Raw genomic sequence first — 20,887 nt, 5'->3', positions numbered from 1 at the left:
ACAGCAAATAACTTTATATCTGAAGCGTTTAAAGACTCTGTTTGTCCATTGTTTATTTCTAAAGAAACATGACAATGTATAAAAAGGCTCCATTATCTTGTATCTTACGTTATGGCTCCGTAACAGACATTTTTGTGAAAATAGGCTAACAATTGTGTTATAACCACGCAACTTACTGTTGCACAGTAGAGGGATTACCGAACAGTACAGGAGAAGCTCGCAGGCAGTTTCGACTTACATTAGCTGTTTAGGTTTAATTACTAACGTTAACTGGCATTTTAGTTAGCAATGATAAGGCTGTAACCATGGAGGGCCGAGCAGTCAGCCTCTCTGCTCCCCGTCTCTGGAACTCATTACCACCCCAGCTCAGAAACATTGATTCATTCCCCCATTACAAGTCACAACTCAAAACACATCTGTTTAAAACTGCCTATTCCACTTAAATGTCTATTGCTCTGCCTTTTCCGTTGTTTTGTTGTATAGTATTTGTTTTGCTGTTGTATAGTATTTGTTTTACTGTATAGTATTTGTTTTGCTGTTTTTAATATATGAATACCCTGTGTGACATCCATGAGTGCCGAGAAAGGCGCCTTTAAATAAAACGTATTATTATTATTATTATTATTATTATTATTATTATTATTATTATTATTATTATTATTTTTATATACCTACGCTCTATGTCTCTGCAAGGTTCGGAATAATTCAGATTTCTCCTGGCACAGCTACCGGAAGACTTACAACTTTCAGATTGGTTGCTCACGTCACATCTACGTTGTCTAGCTTCTCATAGCCTTCACTGGTCTCCGTCCAGAGCAACAGGATCTGGTGGTCAATTTCTTTAACTGTCTATGGTTTGCAAGCCATGATGTCTCTCTCTTTCTCATAGGCGGGCCAAATTCTCTTGGCGGGCAAAGCAGAGAAAGGGGAGGTAACCTTTGCCCTCATGACCTCATAAAGGGGAAAGATTCCATTTTCAAAATTTCATTTTCTCAAAGACAGAGCAGGATACCCAGGGCTCGGTTTACACCTATCACCATGATAGGGGTGGCTGTGGCTAAGTGGTAGAGCAGTTGCCTGCCAATCAGAGGGTTGGTGGTTTGATCCCTGGCCCTGCAGTCGCACGTCGAAGTGTCCTTGGGCAAGACACTGAACCCCCAGTTGCCCCCGGTGCTGCGCATCGGAGTGTGAATGTGTGTGAGTGTTTATCTGATGAGCAGGTGGCACCTTGTACGGCAGCCTCGGCCACAGTGTATGAATGTGTGTGAATGATGAATGTTTCCTGTATGATGTAAAAGCGCTTTGAGTAGTCGTTAAGACTAGAAAAGCGCTATATAAATACAGCACATTTACATTTACACCATCTCTAGCCACTGGGGGACCATAGGTAGGCTGGGGAACCATATATTAATGTTAAAACAACTCATAAAGTGAACTTTTCATGCCATTGGACCTTTAATAAATTGCCTAATCCTAAATAGCTTTTTTTTTTTTTTTTTGTAATGTTGCTTGTTACAATAACTCACCATGATCTCCATGGCAGACCACCTGGATGTCCCCCAATACATAGACATCCCCTGGTTGATCACATGTGTCATTGCTCTCACTATCTCTGTAAAAACAAAACACAAAAGAGCAGATGTTCATTGTCAATAACCAAACAGTGGATGGCGCCACAATTGCATCTTTTAGATAACCCATGCAGGGAAGACCATTTTAAAAACTCTACTTAAGGTCAATTTGCAACACCTTACATTATTATTATTATTATTATTATTACATTATTTTCACATTATATACAAAAAACAAACCCAGAGAATTAGACTCATTTGGTATTTTTCAGCACAATTCTCATAAAAGGCTTGACACAGCAAGGTCCTTTTAAACTCAGAAGCACATAGTCTTTGTTGGGGATTATACGACTTACTGTGGCCAAACGCTGCAGGGGTTAAATGAAAAGACTCCCAGTGCAGTTGGATAAACTATAGCTACAGCTGTAGGGGTTGAAATCAGCCAAAGTGGCCTTGCCACTTGGATGCAGCAAGGAAGTAGTGGTGGATGGAATAGTGGATAAGCAAAATTGTATCTAAGAAAAACTATTGTGAAGTTCTGCTTTAAAGGAGTTTTTAACAAAGGACATCTCACACAGGAGGAGAAATATAATTTTGAATGTGTGCACAAACTCTCTAATTACTGAGGAAAATAGCAACATGGCAATGAAGTATTTGTGATTACTTTAGTCTATTATGTCTATCTTCAGTCTGTAATTGCACTTTGAATGCATTAATGAAACATACATAACCGCAATGTCAATTTGGAATTTAGTTTATTTACTTAAAACGTATTGCAGGAAAAGCCTCATTAAGATTACGAAAATCTCCTTTAACAGAATGTCCTGGCCAAGACAGGCAACAGCACATTAAACCACATTTAAGACATACAACATATAACAGTAACGGACAATGCAATTTCAGGTCACAGCATGAGTATACCTAAAATAAGACTCAGGTCATCGTATCCCAGAGCAAATATGAAGCGGAGAGACTTAAAATGAGAGTGAAGAGATGAGACCACAGCAGTGTGTGATTAAAAAAAGAGTGTCTCCTTTTCATCAGTAGTTCTCTATCTGGACCAAAATGTTGCTCAGTAAGAGCCAGAGAGCAAGTGTGTGTCTGTGTGTGTGTGTGGAGGAATAACAGTGCATCTGCTCCGTAAAGGAGGGAGGGATTTGGAAGGATGTAAAGACGGAAGGAGAAACTGAAAACCAAGTAGGAACCTCGGAGTGACAACTTGATCTACAGCAACAAACGTGCTTGCCTACTGACCAGTCTTGTTACGAGGCCCAGTGACTCATCAACTCCAACATCCCCAGATGCCACAGCTACCCAGTGTACATCATCAGCACCCCACTCACATAAGCCCACTGCGGGTTTTTAAGGAGGATGATGTGGGTGAAGTTGTGGCCACATTAACATTATGTACTGTGTTGATACGCTCTTGAATGTATGGAATTGGTTAACAACTAACAGTAGATGAGAAGATCACTACCATTTTCATACCACCAAATATAATATAATAGCATCTGTACAGTAAACACACAGGTATAACCAGCAGCCAGTTAGCTTGTTTAGCACAAAGGTTAGAAACAGAGGAACAGCAAGCCTTGCTCTGTCAAACCCAAGATTTTTGACTCTTTAATTTGTATAGAAACAGATTTAACACACCTTTAGATAGAGCTCGGCTAGCTATTTTCCCCCAGTTTAAGTGTTTAGACCTTTACTAAACTAAGCTAAGCATAGTTTCATATTTACCTACAGACATGAGGTGTCCATATTTTTAACTAACTCTCGCAATAACGTGCATACACATATTTATAACTATTCCTTTTATTCACAATTTACTGGCACAGCATGCTTTGCTGAAGATAAGAAAACATAGCCATGTTGTTTAGAAAATTAGTTTCTGAAAGAATTGTAATTTATTCTATAGAGAATATTGTTTGGAACTAATTACTAAATGTTTGATATGTTTGTTTTTGTGTGAGCACATACGTGACATGTGGGTCAAGTCGTCCTTGAGACCTCTGACAGCAGTAACACTCCCCTGAGTTGCCAAAATTTGGTCAACTTCGGCCAGCAGTGTGGACGAATGCATTCAGCGACACATACAGCAACATCCATATTCTGGACAGGTGTCTTTGTGGATGTTTAGGTGTCTATGTGAAAGTTGATTTATTGGGAGGTGGTGTTTATTTTGAAGCTAATGTTTATTCTCCTCATGCATATCCACAGAGTGGTGATCAATTTGTCATACAACAGGAGAATTTCAATAGCTGATGAAGCCCTTTATCAGTTTTATAATCGTGGGAAAGAAGGTTATGAAAGTGCGGCCAAAAGGAAGATAAAACATGAGGCACTGAGTGGGTGAGACCATCCTGCCTGCCACTCTTTATTGCTGAACATTTGAGGAGAGAGCTGATATCCTGGCACTTATATCCTGACTGGATGGCTTGGGGTTTGTGTTTGGTCTGCTGTGGCGGTACCATTTCATTTGCTCTTGGCTGAAAAGGATTGTTATAAAGTCGATGTATTGATGCCATGTCTGGTCTTTTTCCTCTGCCTGTGTCCGATTCTTTATTCACTCTGTCCGGAGGGTTTTCATATTCAGTTGATTGATGGATTCAATTTGCAGCACAATGCTCTGTCAAATAAAAAGGATGCTAATTGACTGGGAAGCAAACTTGTGCTACAATTTGGACAGTTTACTCTGCAGGCTATGGTATGCCTATTAAACTAGAAGGGCACTCAGAAAGCGCAGACCTCTGCCAAGACATGCCCTATCTTGCAATGTAAAGTTCTATTGGCCCATGCTACACACTTTGTTTTTCTGTAATCTTGCTGTCTGACAGACAGACAGACAGACTGCACCAAAACATGACCCCCTTGGTGGAAGTAACTGAGTTGACAATGGCACAGATGCTTCTCCTTAAGTCACATTCTCATAATATATGCTGTGATGCAAGTGCTTTATGGACTACATTATTTGGCAACCTTTGAGATGAAATTCCAGCTAGGTCTTTAACCCCTCAGGGTAAAACGTCTAGTCTCATCACTACTATAAGTGCCAGCTACAACAGTAAAAAGCAGTAGAGAAAATGAAAGTGGACTCAAATCCAGTAAAGGGAGGAGGAATATTTGTGAGACAAGTTGGTCCTGGATACAAGCCAAAAGACAAAGCAAGTCAAGAACAAGTAGGGTGATGGTAACAAAGGGTGACTCTGCAGCCATGACATCACTTTTTCTGTCCCCAGGGGGACACATGTTGTCTACCACAAAGTCATGAGCAGTTAAAGTCACAAGAACAAAATACCTTACACAATTTCTACACAAATACATGCACACATACATTTAGTATTTCAATTTTAAGACAACATGAACTGCAATGCTTTCAATACGGTTTTAAGTGTGGGTGTGTTTGTCAATATCTTAGACATGTGAATGAGTCCAATGAACTGGAACTGCCCACAGAGATGTAGGAATCCCACATTTTTGCATGTTGGCATTGCTACTATGTTCCCGATACCGATACTGGTATTGGTATTGCCAAAAACGCTGGTATTGGTAAGTACTGGGGTTTGTACACCGATCAGATACCACGTTAAAAAAAAAAAACTAAAGAAAATCTACGTTAAAGTAGTTTGTTTATGTTCTTTTTCCATTATAACTGACTGTCAAACTGGATGATAGAATAAAGTTCTGTTCATTGTTTATGTTTGTTCATGTGTCACAAACAGTTTAACCTGAGCCAGACCGACAACAAAGATAGAAATCATATCCCATCCATACAGGGATAGTAGCATACAGTTGTTAAAACATAGTAAAATATATGACACAATGGTATCGGATCAGTACTCGGTATCGGCCGATACGCAAGTTCAGGTATCAGAATCGGTATCGGGAACCAAAAAACGGTAACAAACCATCTATAATTACAACATTATCCCCAACAGAAGCTGTTTAGAAAATCTTAGTCTTCATTTTGCGCGGGTCTGTACATGCAGTCCCACTCTCTCTCAAGTTGTTAAAAGTGACTGACCCTCTACGCAGTGATTTATATCTGCGGCCTTGCTTTGCTGTAGGCTAATTAAGGATGATGAAAATGTGCTACACAATGTTTTACACTGATTAATGGAGCCACTGTGTTGCAGAGCTGCTGAAAGCAAAACAGCCTATCTATCGTTATATGTGTCTGCGTCGGTCTCTCTGCAGTTTTGATCATCTAATCTATCAATCAGATTAGACTTCTCTACATCCATTGTCAATGGTGAATTAACTTCTGTAGAGTATATCTGCAGAGACAGGTTTCTAGAAGGTTTGGCGGAGCAGGCGGCAGGATCTGCTTGCCAGGCACCTGTACAACCAGTGACAGTGAGGTCAAGGGAACGATAAATATGACAGATTGGCCTCTCACAGTCTGCTGGTTCACAGCACTCATGGGGGGCAAAGATGAAAGACAGAAAAAGACGGAAAGAATATTCCAGTGAGCCCAGTGGTACTCCATCAGCCAAATACTACCTGGGACAAGGGTTAAAATTGGATTAGTCTGGATTAACAGTACATTTCCACGATAACTAACTCACATCACTCTGTTTAATTTGGGAAACAACAAGAACCTTTGAGCTAGCAAGCTCCACACTGAAAAAGGTTTTGAAGAAAATTTGTATCGTGCAACAAGACAGGCCTGCTTGGTTCTTTTGGGTAATGATTGTGAAGATTTACAAATACTATGTTTACGGCATTAACTCTCTCCAACTGGGACATTTTAGGACCGATTGGTGGGGATTGCTGTGGACAAATTACACACAGAGATACACTGGTAAGATTAACCATGTATCCAGCTAATTTAAATAGCTCACATTACTGTTTAGTGTAAACAGTTAACTTCATTTAATGAGGCGTTTTCTTTTGCTGGGTGCAAACGTTCCACCAGAATAAGTTCCTTCCCTGGACTATTTTTGCAGGACGATTGGTTTAAAGAAGTGCAAACAAGCCAGAGTGTTTTTTTCTTCTATCTTCTAGCCAGACCTTACTTCACAGCGCTGTGGAGATCGGATAAAAGAGTGGCCCAAGTATCTATGATTTCCACCTCACAAAGTAGAAGTAATTGAAGAAGAAACTGGATGTGCTTAAAAGAAATAAATGGTCACATGAAGTAGATTTGTGGGAAAGGCAGTAGAGTGTTGAAGGGATAGAGCGCACAGTAGGGCTTGTATCTAGTGAGACCAGCCCAAAAATACACCAGCTACCCCCTGGGGGGCCAGATAATCCTGCTGAAGAACAGGGAGGGCTGGGAGCGGGCGTAGCTCAGAGACCCTGTGGAAACTAGTGATCCCACAGAGACAGAAAGAGAAAGAGAGGGAGAGTGATTGACTAAAATAGAGGATGAGAGAGGAGACAAGATTGTCAGATTACTTAAAATATGTGTGCATGTCAGAGGGTCATACACAGTCAACCTCAAAGACAAACCCCTTTGGTCAAAGGCAAAGGTCACCAGTCCAGTGAGGACAGCAGTCAGTATTTATCACCGTCTCATGTTACAGAACAACATTGTTCCCATTTGATTTGTCCCTAGCAAATCCCCACGTCTGGTCAGCCATTACTCACCCTCCATGGGAGTGTTGCTGTCTGGCCGGTTGGCAAAAACCACATCCACGTACTCAAGTTGCATCCTCTGGAGGGAGCCCCTTAAACCTGAAGTGAGAGGAGAGAAGATGTTGAGAAATATATAAGTCAGTTGAAAAAAAAAACCCAAAAAATGTCATGAGCATTGAGAATCATGAGCATAGAGCACATCTGCAGTGGTGCCAATAGATGTTACTAACTATGGCAGTAACACAGAAATAGAAATATTTCTAAATTTCCAAAAGGGTAATTTGACACACTTAAAAATAAGGATTCAACATAGCCACATGAGCCCTGAGTGTCACCCTATTACTAATATATACTTCTCCTAATATCAGTGGACCAAGAAGACTTAGGATCATTTAGACATGCTAGCAAGTGGAAAATGTTGTCCCTTGACACCTTTCGACACTGTTATGCATATAAACTCTATTTGGTTAAACTTGGATTGTTTGCAGCTTGCATAAACCTGCAACAACCAAATTTTCTTCCACCAACCAATATTGATTCTAGTTGTTTTAACTTAAATATGTATGATGGTGTCCAACTCCATGTGTTCAAGACTAAACAATGGCATCAGGTAAAAGAGCAAATAAGGTAAGTTAGGGGGGGATTTAAAGTCAACATGTTCATTAAAATGGCAAAGTGACAGTTGACCACATGTGACTCAAGGCCCGCCAGCTGCATCTGGCCTGGCCCATCTTTTGATCCAGCTCGCTTATGTTGTCATATTCTCTCTGGTTTACCTCGTAGAGGTCATGGTTTTGGGACTACAAGTCCCGTTTGCCAAACAACTAAATACTGAATTGTATGCAATAAAAATAATGTTTTTATCACCTCAAAACTGTTTAAACAAATGAATTCAAAGTTCTCAAATATTAAATTAAAAACTGTAAAAATGTGTTCCTCAAGGTGCACTCCTTGCCTCAGCTTGCCAGCCTCTTTTTGAAGAACATAAGAACACTGGAGGATGCTTTGCCAGTAAAAAATGGGTAATATCTCCTTGTGAATGTCATTTTTTGCCACATGTACTTCAGAATAACATCCTCTCTCTCTCCCGTAGATACATTGGTGGTAGTGTTGGAGAGGGATACTCTTGTGGAGAGGTGCTTTTGTTTGGTGCTGTGTGCCGCTTGGCACAGGCTCCCAGGAAGCAGCTGCAGCCCACACCCTAGAGCAAATGCAGAGGGCTAATCTAAGGCTCCATGAAGTGGCATATAATGCCGTTTCAGACTATTTCATAAATGACAGAGTGAATAATGAGGATTGACTGAGTGCTCGTTTATGAATCTGTGGAATTTGCCTTGGACAACACAGTGTCTGCATTATAAAATCACAGCAAAACAACAATACAACAGATACAATTATGCATCAATTGCACATGCCCATCTACAATACATCAGAAAAGTGCAATGCATGTATATAAAAGGGATCATCAACAACAAGCACAGCTGAAGCATTCACATATTTCAGGTGGTGTTAAGGACTTTAATGGACAGGGGGACAAAGAAACGGCGGTGCATGAGGACTGGGCTGCTGTCTCTCTCTGTAACTGACAGTTAGGCAGGTTAAGCCAAGTCTCAGAAGCTTTAATTTTTAGTTTCATCAATGAATCGTATTGGCTTTATGGCCAGCAAAAGGTAAAGCTGTTGTTAGGCTGGAGGTCATGAAGCAGGTTTTGTTAATTTTTTTTTTTCAAAGCAGATATTTTGACTTGTTATAGCAGGAAAAGCACAGGTGTAAGACATACCATTAATAAATGGTTCAACTCTATTAAAATGTCCCAACAGTGAGCATGCATGCAATAAAAGAGGAACTGAACACCTGCTTGGAATTCAGCCATTGCTTGTGAGTTTAGCTACAGCTGTGTGTTTCCTGACACAGCATGGATGTTAAAATGTATTTTGTGTTGTGACACAGCAGAACCATGACTTCAAAATGCAAACAGTTGAAATTTGACACATTAAAGCATGACTAGGTAACTTTTGAGAGAAGACATACAACATTCTGGTGGCAAATGTTAGTTAAGTATTGGGCATTATTGAGTCAGTGTGCTGTCTTTCTGAATCTTGGCCCTTTGCTGGTCCTGTACGGCTGTAGTAGTAGTAATTTTGCATTTAGCACTATGTCATAACTGCCACAATTTAGCCACAGTGGCAAGTTTTCAGCAAAAGTTACACATGTCATGCTTTAAACAATTGGACACTTTAGTGAAATAGTGAATATGGTTGACCTACTTACACATACAAGAAGTGACTCAGTAAGTTGTCATGCTGGCCTTTTCCTTGTTTAAATATGGAATTTCATATAAACCGTGTTAAAAAAAAGGACCTTACACGTTGCTTATCATTGAAACAATAGATTGATAACTGATTGATATTCTTTAGATCTATGGGTAACGCTGCTGTCAAAAATTCTTAGTTGTCCCTTATGCACAGCTACTATACCACTTTTTCAGTGCAAAAATAGTCACTGTATTTGATTCAAAAGAATTTTAAAAAGGTTAATCAGTATCAAGCTGAGTTCATACCACTATCTTCTGGAAAGTAGATCAATGTGGAAAAATCCCTGCATCTGTGCAAACCTTAATCCTTGTTACATAAATGAATGCTGTTTTGATAGGCGGTGGAGGAACCGAACGACTCAAAGCTGAGAGGATGATAAAAAAGACGAAAGATCAGAAAACAAATTAGCGCTCATTTCTTTCTCTCTGGCTCAGCTTTCAGTATTTGTTGCAAGTGAAACACTGTACATCAAGGAGAGGATGAGAGATGGCAAAACAGTACTGTGAGATCAGTCCCCCATTTTTTTTTTTACACACACATAGAAGACTAGATGAAAGATGAAAAGCGAACACAGGAGACTGTCACAAAGGAGGACAGCAGAGTAATGGAGAGTCACGTCAAAAGACACTCTTGCGCTCTCGAGTATGTGAGAGGGTGCAAAGCAGATTAATGCCAGAGGCTTCCTCATTGCCCGCTAATCCCAGCTGAGATATACGCTTTCCCCACCGCTGTTCCAACGATTTATTCCTTCCTCTGTCACTTGCACTCCCCGGAAACACCCATTACATGGATCCTAATCTGAGCATGCCATGTCGTCGCAAGCAGTTTCTGCTGTCTCGTTAGCTGGGGTTTACTGGCTATGAAGGAAGTCTATTTTTTGAACTGAGAAAAGATGGTGAACAACAAAGCTATTCTACTTGCATCTGCGATGAATAATGCATTTAATTATGTGTTCTACGAAAGTCTCTTTGAAACGATGAAATTGTTGAGGAATGTCTTCGTCCTGTGAGGAAAACGGTTCACATTTCTTGCACCTCATGGTTTATCATTGCTGATCGTTAACTTTGCCAGCCCATCTGTCTTCGTAAATGTCACTCAAACAATCAAATGATTCATTGACTGGCCTGTGGTGACATGTACTGTACCGCTTCAGTCGTGACGGGGATACTGCAGCTATCTCTCATGGATGCTAACTATCATCTGGACTGGCACACTTGCAGTATGTACCCCCTGCCATGGTTTGGGGGGAGGGATTTGCAGAGGCTGTGGTGAATGTTAATAACGTAGGAGAGAGCTGAGTCACTGCAAAAGGTGCATTGCGCTGTGGACCGGATGGTGAGTTGTTAGGAAGGTAAGGTAGAGCAAGCCAATGAGATGAGAGAGGTCGGTCATTAGGAGGAGAGGAGAAGAGAGGATGCTAGATATGTAGTAGAACTATGATACAACAGTTTCCTCAAAAAGACACCTGTAAATGTGTTACGACTGAAAAAACAAAACATCAAAACATTCACCTGGGTGCACATGCTGATAAAAATCAAAGAGCACAGAGAAAACACAGACGGGAAGAAAAAAGGCGAGAAAAAAAAAAAAAGAGTTAAAAGGGGGAGATTACAGGAGTGCAGCGGGACTCCGAGTAATGGGGTGATGTGAAGGACAAAGCAGCAGAGAGGAAATCAACTTGTTACCTTCAATGATGTGCTTTCTGTTGAGCCCTCTCTCTGTCTCTGCTCTGCAACAGGAGACAAAGGAGACACATTCATGCACGTACACACAGCTCTCTTGAATTGGTGTAGATCATTAACCATGCCAAACAAGAGCCTGCATAACAAACAAATCACTGAAGAGAAATACACCCACTCGACGCTACGCAGTGTGCCCGCGGCTATAGAACAAACTGTGCAGTGGGTCTGTGCAGCGAGCAAACACAAGGCTTGTTGTCACCGTCTGTCCTGATGGCCAGTGATTTAGCCAATGGCCTCCCAGTTAGCGGGTCTTTGGTGATTTTGCAGGTGAATCACTTGTTTTACATTTTTTCCTTTAGATGCAGGGCTGGAACATAAAGTACATTTACTCAAGTAGGCTGCTGTATTTTATGTACAGGTACTTTACTTGATTGATTTAATTTTCAACTTAATACTTCTATTTCACTAACACATAGAGAGAAATATTAGGCCTTTAACTTCACTACATCTGACTATCTATTTATAGTTACTAGTATTTTTTACATGCCACGATGCAAAATTCAGATTACACATGTCTGAACATTTAACTAGGCTACCTAAAATATATATTATTCCTTGTATAGTAGGTAATAGTATAGTAGCACTTGATGTAGCACTTCCAATCTACAACATACACATGCCTCTTTCAGGTCAGTCATTTAAAGAACTCTAAAAGAAACCATTAAAATTTTTACACTATTGATTTGGGGCTACTTTGCAGTGCAACAAACACAAAAACATAACATAATTTAAAGAAGTTGTCATGGCGAACGCGTTAATTATCTACACCGACGGAGCCACATTAGCATTGGCTTGGAGTCGTGTGTCTGGCCACTGAACAAATGTAAGTTGATTGTTCCTTTTTTTTAATATCGGTTTTGGTGACCTGAGGGAAATATCTGACTCAGTAGCTGCAAAATGCTTGTGTTTTGTAAAAGTATTTTTAATATGAGCTGAGAGACATGTATCACACTACTTTCAATTTTATACTTCTTCTCTTCTGCACATACCATTCTTCATCTACTTACATGCCTTTCACCTGTATCCTAACTGTGCACTCTAGCACTCCCAGTGTTCACTAACCGTATCAACAGGACACATTTCCCCTTTTCTTAAAGGAATAAGTCACTTGAACATTGGTACCCTCAACCTCGGTAAAATAACCTTCACTAAGGATAGTACCTGTAAACCTAAATTTGACATGAAATTAGGTTATTCTTGTCTTAGCTCGTATACTCAGACCTCAAAACAGTATGACATTTCTTTTTCAATTTGCACAGTTCACACATGGATCCTGTACCATAATCATCTCTCAAAGTCTGTTAACCATTGAGGTGGTTTTCTGTCTCTGGTGGTGCGTCTAGGGCCTGGTTCTTGCCCAACATGCACATTCTCATGTTGGGCAAGTCACAGTGAGTCTTTTCAGTGTAGTCTCATTGTTCTCACTGCTGCAAGCTAGAGCCTCCTTTGGGAAATGCACCAGTTTTGAGGCATTCCATTTCCAGCCATCACTGAGAAGGTAAGTACTTGGTCCGACCTTCTTTACAACTGTCAGAGGTTTGTGTATTTGGATGACCCCTTGTAGAGATTTTCCGGTCTCCGGACTCGTACAGCATTGTTCAGTTGGAAGGTGGGCATTTTTGCTCCTCGCTTTCTGTCTGTATACTCCTTACTGTTTTGTTGATTTTGTCTCACAGTGCAGCTTTCACTGTTTTGTCATTGTATTGGCATGACACACATTAAGTTAACTTACTCTGTACATCTTTGTCCATTTGTGGCCACCGATACAGTTCTCGCAGTCTCGGTTTAGTGCGCACCACTCCCTGGTGCCCCTCATGTGCCAAATCTACCACTTTGGATTGCAGTGATGTAGGTACAATTTTGTCTACAGCCAGTTCGTCTTGTACATTGAAGTATGAATCCAGCTCATTTGGTACATTCTTTCTGCATGTTGGCCAGCCTTTCTGTATTTGCTGTCACAATTGAGTCAGTTCAGGACAAGTGTCACATGCAGCAGTAAACACCAAAAAGGACATGGCATGCAAAGACTCCATGAAAACAGTAGCTGCTAGTATGTCCATTTCCACTTCAGCTTCTCATGTGTTAGGCATTGGGAGCCTGGAAAGGCAGTCACATTCAGTTTCCCAGAGTGGTAAGCAACATCATATATCAAGCAAAGTAGTCATGCAGACCACCTCGCAATTCGGAGTCCAGCACGGTCAGTACCCTTGGACGTAAGCAGGGTAGTAAGTGCATGATGATCCGTGCGTAACACAAAATGCTGTCCCCATAGATAGGTTCTCCACCTTTCTACTGCCCAAACGCATGCCAGTGCTTCACATTCCACAGTGGAATATTTCCTATTAGCAGTAGAAAGTGTTCTGGATACAACAGCCACGATTCTCTCTGTGTTTTATGAATGAAGTTGGCTCAGTACAGCCCCTAGTCTGTAATCAGAGGCATCCGTAGTTACATATGTAGGCAGTTCAGGGTTGTATAGTGCTATAGTGAACTGTCGGTCTGTATGTCCGGAATAGCCCCTCTTTGGATATGGTGTGGCTAAGGAACTGCAAAGAAGTCTGGTTGAACTCGCACTTCTGCATGTTCAGCTTAAGTCCTGCCTTGTTCAAGGCATGCAGCACCCTTCGTAGGTTGGCATCATGCTGCTGTTGAGTAGTTCTGTGGCAAATCACATCATCCAGATATGCCTGTACTCCTGGCCTGACTGCCAGTATGCCCGTCGTCATCTTCTGGAAAGCTGATGGAGCTGAAGCAAGGCCAAATGAGACCCAGCAGAAACGGAAAAGTCCATCATGTGTGATAAATGCAGTTATATCACGGCTGTCTGGATGCAGTAACATGTGATGGTAAGCAGAGGGCAGGTGGATGGTAGAGAAAAATGTGGCTCCTCCCAGTTCAGAAAATAGCTCGTCCACGTGTGGTAACGGGTGACAGTCACTAACAATGGCTTTGTTAGGTTCCCAGAGGTCCCTGAGCTTTTCTCTGTGTCACAACTATTGGCAAGACCCATGGAGATGCATCAGTGCGTTCTATAACGCCCTTTTCCTGTAGGTCTTTGAGCTCATCTCACACAGCCTGCCTCACACAGAAGGGAAGTCTTTTGACTTTCTGTTGTATTGGCACAGCTTCTGGTTTGAGTTGAATTTTGTGCGCAAAACCCTTTGCACAGCCAATCTCTTGTACCTGGATCTCAGATGCATTCTGAGGTATTGTGCTTGGTGCTGTAGGTGCCCTCTGTGTAGTAGGATCATCGGAGATGTCCGCTGTAAACACTTTTGTGCCCTCAATGCGCATGTGCAATGCCACAAATAGATCTAGCCCTATTAGAGCAGCCCCTGACTTTACCACTACGAGTGACTACACCCTTTAACAGGTATTTTCTCTCGAATATGTGAACAGGTTCACAGCAGGCACAGAAAGTTCACATGTAGGAAAGAAAGTATAGTATGTGCTCTCAGGAATGATAGAAACTAATGAACCTGTGTCCACTATTAGCTCAACGTCATGACAGTGTCCATTTGCATTCACTTGCACAGTGAAGTAGCTTTAGCAAGGGTCAGATCCGCTTCTAACAAAAGTCTGTCTTGTACCCGTGTATTCGCAAAACACGCTTTATCAGCATTTGCTCCTCCATATCACCAAACTCACACAGCTCAGCCAGTTCTTGTAATGCGGCAAAATACTGGTTTATTGACTCATCTGGTCGCTGTGACGTTCCGCAATCACATTTACTTTAGGAACGAAGTGCTTTCTAAGTCCATCCACTGCAGTAGCATATGTAGTACCTGTATCTGGTAGTGCGTAAAACAGTCTTTGTCCCTTGGTGCCAAGTGCATGGAGAAGAACAGCACGCTTTCTTGCTTCGGGCCATTTCTCCCTGTTAGCATTGATTACTAGCATATAGTTCTCGAACATTTTCAACCATGTAGGGAAGGGAATAGCAGGTTCACCAGGGCAAGGCATAGACAGTGTAGGTAAAGGCATGTTAATTGCCATCCTCGTTGCCAAAATGTGGTGTTCTGTAAAGGTATTTTAAGTTTAAGTCGAGAGACATGTATCGCACTATTTTAAACTTTATTCTTCTTCTCTTCTGCACATACCATTCTTCATTTCCCCCCCTTCCCTTTCACTTGTATCCTGTTGTGTCCTGTGTTCACCAACCGCATCAACAGGACACAACAATGCTCCACTATGTTCACTTGCTAGTCGCTAGCTTTGTCTGTCTGACATGTAGGCCTAGCACTGAACATGTAGTCTACAGTAGGTTTAGCAAAGCTGTTTTTCATTTTCAAAAAACAGCTGCCGGTTTTGTCTAATAAGAGTATTGAGTCAACCAAAACAAAGACAGTTGTGGGCCGTTAATCCAAAACACCTGAAAATCTCCAAAACTGTGCTCCAGTGATTTGTCAGATGCCCCACGGCCTCCACCTGTGTTCACTAAGTTACTTTCAAATTTTCCCCATGCCTACATTTTCCTGTTCCACTTAACTCCTTTCTTTCCTCTCTGATCCTGTGTTTTTCTCTTTGCTCAGTTGCCTGCTATTTGTCTCCATCCTTCATTTCACACGTTCTATTTCTGCCTCCCTCCTTCCTATGGTGTTCCAGCTAGGTTATAACAAAGTACAAACACAAAAACATGCTGCCCCTCTTCCATGTCATCATGTCTTCTAACATTTTGTGCAAAAAAGGTAGGGAAGTGTAATAAAGTTCGCAAATATCTACTGGGTTTGGGTGGTGTGATGCTTTACAGGCCTCTCAGGCACAGTCTCACAGCGTAGTCAGCTAGGGGTTAAGTACATTCTCTAAATCTGTCTGGAGTGGAGACTGATTTGGTACCTTAAAGATAGTCTGAGAGGGTGAGCTTGACTTTCATTTTCAAAATCGCACCTGGGCCATACTCTACTGATCTACATATGATACTTTACAAGAAAACCAGAACAAGAACGTGGATTTACTTATGGAGCTTCTTCTTCCTTCAGTGCAAGCCTGAAGACTTTAGAAATAGAAAGAATCTGACTAATGCAGATTGAGAGCAGAATACTTCAGCATGACAGAAGAAGCAGATATGCTCAGTTTGACAAGAAAGCTGATGAAGGGTTTGAAGGGAAGCAAGTGGGGGTGAGAACATGGCCATGTTGAAATGCATGTGTGTGTCACTCATTTTTCTGGAGTGTCATCCATGTCTGTGCTTCTGTGAGTTTTTCAAAATGGTCAATGCTATTTCACGCTATGTGGCTAATGATTTAATGTTTTGATGACCACAATGGAAATAAGTCCTGGACTTTGTGTTTTTATCCTCAATTGTAATGGATGTCCTTTCCTGTGTACAACATTCTTAATGCAATTAAATAAGAAAACACACATGCTGGATGCCACACACACACACACACACACACACACACACACACACACACACTTACTTTCCTCCCCAGTAGAGCTTTGTGGTGATCACCAGGCTGGATCTCCTGAGGGAAGACAGACAGACACATCAAAAGGCCATAAAAAAGGACTTTAAAGCTGTTCTTAAAAAGATGCCTGTGTGTCCATGTGTGCATGGACATGCAAGGGTGCAGTTCCTTTCTATTGTGCAGCGTGAAATGGCAGATTTGCTGCACTCCTTTATCAAACGTGTAACTTATCTAGTATGAAGAAAACAAAATAAGGAGATAACTCCGTCCTTATAAAATCCCCAATGCTTGAACAATTAATAATTTTAAACATATCCATAGTTGACGTGAGGGCAGGCAGAGATACACACAGCTGAGTCTTATCACTGCAGTGTGGCTGTGCATGCAGTATAGATGTATGAAACTGCTATTTTCTGTGGTGTAGACACAAGCTCACACTCAACAGCAGCTGCTTGCACATTTTATGCTTTTACTTGGTTATATTTAGGTAGGAGATATCAGTGAATTAGCGTTAACAAACTGCCAAGAAAGATGACAACGAGGCTTATTCCTCACTTTCCATCTCCTCAATTCACAATGTACAATGCTTGAAAGCAGACTTACACAAACATATTGCACACAAACAACATCAGGCCAAAATTGTGGGGTCCTTCATTTCAACAAAAGGAAATGTTAATGCTGTAGATACAATGATGATTCGATTTGTCCATCACTTGCTAATATGTTAGCATGCTAATGTCGTAAACACATCTGTTAAACAATAACCTGTTAGCGTTGTCTAAGTACAGCTTCACAGAGATTACTTCATGTTAAATTTTGAGCCAAAAAGAATGGAGACAACTGCGTTAGACAATAGCAGGCTTCCACCTTTGTGGCAACAGTTCCCTTAATGCCCTTTGCTCTTCCAACATTACAGTGCCACCATGTTTTTATCTAAAATAAATTGGAACACCAACACTGAGCCAGGCTTTATCATCCAACATCACTTAACACAACCCTAACCCTAACTAATGCTCGTGAGGCTGAATAGTAACAAATCCCTTCAACCTCAGAAGAGTGCATGCCTTTAAAACAAAGAAAAAGATAAGATGCTAACTTTTGTTGTCCTGTCCACATACTTTTGGCCGTGTAGTGGATGAGCACATGTACAATCTAAAACCTATTCATGGAACACAATTAGAATATTTAGAGACTGTACTTTACCTCCAGCACTTTTTCTTGATGATGTTTCCGAGGATTATCTCTGCTCTTTAAAGAAAAAAAAACAAAAGGGGATGATGAGATTATATCTCAGGCTGCAGCTTGAATACCTGATTCAAAATCAGCAAGAGTACAAGATAAAGGATAAATGCCTGTATTGTATGCCTGATTTTCACCAGCAACCTTGAAATTACTATTTATCCCCACATCTACAGCCTGTCCCACATTATTCAGGGAGACAAATGCCCAGGCCTATGAAGTTAGATTAAGCTGTGAACATAGTGAGGAGCCTCCAGTGATATGTGACAGAATAAGATTATGTAAATCTACCTTTCGTTTTGGGACTGCAGGTGAATAATTTATGGTCTGGTGTTAAACCTTGTTAACATCTTGTGTCCTATGTAGAAGAAGGTTGACAAGGCACTGTGGCTATGTGAGATAGATAACAAGTCTGAGACATCACTCACTTCCCCCCGGAGTAGACTTCAGCCGTGTCAAACAGGTTGACCCCACTCTCATAGGCGATAGTCATCAGCTGCTCTGCCACCTGACACAGAAAAGAAAGGTTTCCCCTCTAGTATGGTGCAATACACAACTATAAATCTTATCTACCCCAAATTACACTTAAAAAAGGATTGGCTGGGAAAAATTCCTGAAGAAGCTCAAGGAGAGTAAATCTCTTTTCCATCGAGCTATACCTCATCAAGAACACTGTAATGGCTGCTTGTTGATTAAAGTTGTTTACTGCTCAATATATTTCCCTGACTATTTTGACCTAGTTCTTGTGCCTGCAGTTTATTCAGAGCCATACATGGGAAGCCTAATTTTGTCAGGATGATTTTCTCCTTCTGTACTCGGTTTTGTTTTGGTGAGTGTGTTTGTGTCTCTTTGTGTGTCACTTAATCCCAGAGGAAAAAATGCAGTAATGAGCTGAATTCAATGGCTTCCCCCCTTCAAGGCCAGATCAATGCACTAGGAGAAGTCTTCTGCTTCAAAACTTGACAGGGAGGAAAAAGACCTTACAACCTGGCCTTGGTAGAACCAACAGGGATTTGACACTTCATTATTACTAGAATAATAACTGTGGTCTACTCACACTATTTTACATCCACTAAATTGCTCCCATGAGGGCTTCAAATTGGGGGTTTTAACAAGTGCTCACTAGTTGTATTTAAATGGTCTATAATAATGAAAGCCAACATCTGCTCATGAGCAGGCGACGATATTTGACATGTAGCTTACCTCATCAGAGATCTGACCTCCAAATGTTACCCATGTGCCTGTTGAAGGAAACCTCAATGTCAAAGTTTTGGACCAAACAAACAATCATACAAACCCTTAAGCATTAAAAACTATGCTCACAAACGTTTTAATGGTGCATTAATTATTACTTTGATATTTTGGCATGGACACATGACAAAACGCCCCTGCCCTAAAGCCATAACAGCCAAATGTCAGGGTTGAGTGTTTCAGAGTGAAAGAAAACATGCCATTTCAGTTTATTATGAGAAAGCTACGTGCAGAATTTTTATATGAAACAAAGTGTACCAGCTTAAGGTGTTTTCTGTTGTATGTGTCTTTATCCTGCCCATAACCTTTCTTTGATCGTTCTTTCCTCATGGTCTAAAATGGGTTACTGCGTGCAGAAAGACAGTCAACACCTGTCTTTTGACCAAATCTAAAAGAGGCTTGATAAGTAATAGCAGTAAGCTATCAATAAACTCCCATACTCATGGTTCAGATTTAGTCTAAGGCCATCTAACAGGTCCTCTTACAATTGCCACACACAAGTGAATACACACATGACTGTGCATATACACATAAATGCACAGACTGCAATGACGTACTGTATTATTATACTTTCTCTAAAAATAAGCAATTACACCTCTGTTCTTCCTCCAACAGCATAGGCTAACGCGGTTTTTGTTTGCATTCCACACTGTCAACATACTTGAAGGGATACATTTCTGATTTTAAATCAGCTCTGTGTCATGTTTGTGTTGGCAGTGTGTTTAGATTATGTTGTTTGGCTTCCATATAACGCAAAACACCTCTGCTGCTCAGAGATCCTTGCATGGGCACCATAGCGGGAAGCCAAACATCATTCATCTAAACGCACTGCCCACACAAACATGGCACTGAGCTGAATTTATTTTAGCTATTGATAGACTTATTCAACATTGTGTGAACTCGTTCCTCAAGGGATTAAATGTAACAGATGTTCATTTATATGTAAACATTTCACACTGACGCTTTGATATGGAGCTACAACCAGCAGCCGATTAGCTTAGTTTAGCATAAAGACTGGAAACGGGAAAATCAGTAGCTCTGTCTGTAGGTTACAAAATGTACCAGAACCACTAAACCTCACCAATTCCCACGCCGAGGTGAATTTGTGTAATCTGTACAAACGCAGAGGCGTGAAAACAGTGACGTTTAGCCTGGAGTCTCGTTGTCACTGTGAGGTTGCCAGGCAACCTGGCAGAGAGTCCAGAAACTTACTACACACATAAAACGGCAACTTTGGTCTTTGTACAGATGAAACAAATGAGATATTACATTTTAGTGAGCCTAAGAGGAGCTGGTAGGCAGATTTGTTACCCTTGGACAGAGTTAGGCTAGCAGTTTCCCCCTACTTTCAGTCTGTGGGCTAAGCTAACAGTCACATATGAGGGTGGTATTAATCTTCTCATCTAAGTCTCAAGAAATTTCCCTTTAAAAGACAATTATGTAGTTGAGAGGATAAAACACAGACACCCACATAAATCTGTTTTGATTCCCACGTTGAAATTTTCGTTTCCTTTTAACTCCTGTACTGAAAATCAGCACATGGAGGAATCAATGTTTTGCTGAAGTGCACTGCCTCATGGCCGAGGCTTGCAAATATCGAGGCTTAAAACATATTCCATTCCTTTCCTGCTGGGCCTGCGCAGCACTGCATCATTCAAGTTGTTGTCAAGTTTATTTTTATCTTTTATCCTCACATACATCAAGCAACTTGGCACATAGATGCTGCAACACAGCGCACGCGCACACACACACACACACACACACACACACACACACACACA

General features: G+C 41.1%; 1 protein-coding gene across 7 annotated transcripts in view; it reads right to left on the bottom strand.

The window, feature by feature from the left end:
- kcnab1b (potassium voltage-gated channel subfamily A regulatory beta subunit 1b) overlaps nucleotides 1-20,887 on the bottom strand; it is a 47,156-nt gene that overhangs the window by 2,825 nt on the left and 23,444 nt on the right. For all 7 annotated transcript variants that reach the window (XM_032531564.1, XM_032531570.1, XM_032531571.1 and 4 more), the window contains 7 exons: nucleotides 19,059-19,096; nucleotides 18,284-18,363; nucleotides 17,820-17,864; nucleotides 16,629-16,673; nucleotides 11,152-11,195; nucleotides 7,164-7,250; nucleotides 1,527-1,612 (listed from right to left, as the gene is read on the bottom strand). In XM_032531564.1, the coding sequence (XP_032387455.1) occupies nucleotides 1,527-1,612; nucleotides 7,164-7,250; nucleotides 11,152-11,195; nucleotides 16,629-16,673; nucleotides 17,820-17,864; nucleotides 18,284-18,363; nucleotides 19,059-19,096 (425 nt within the window). The remainder of the gene's footprint in view (nucleotides 1-1,526; nucleotides 1,613-7,163; nucleotides 7,251-11,151; nucleotides 11,196-16,628; nucleotides 16,674-17,819; nucleotides 17,865-18,283; nucleotides 18,364-19,058; nucleotides 19,097-20,887) is intronic.

The sequence above is a fragment of the Etheostoma spectabile genome, chromosome 12, assembly GCF_008692095.1.
Source record: "Etheostoma spectabile isolate EspeVRDwgs_2016 chromosome 12, UIUC_Espe_1.0, whole genome shotgun sequence".
NCBI classification, from domain to species: domain Eukaryota; kingdom Metazoa; phylum Chordata; class Actinopteri; order Perciformes; family Percidae; genus Etheostoma; species Etheostoma spectabile.
Note: the sequence above shows the minus strand (reverse complement) of the source record. Positions and strands in the feature narration are given on the sequence as shown.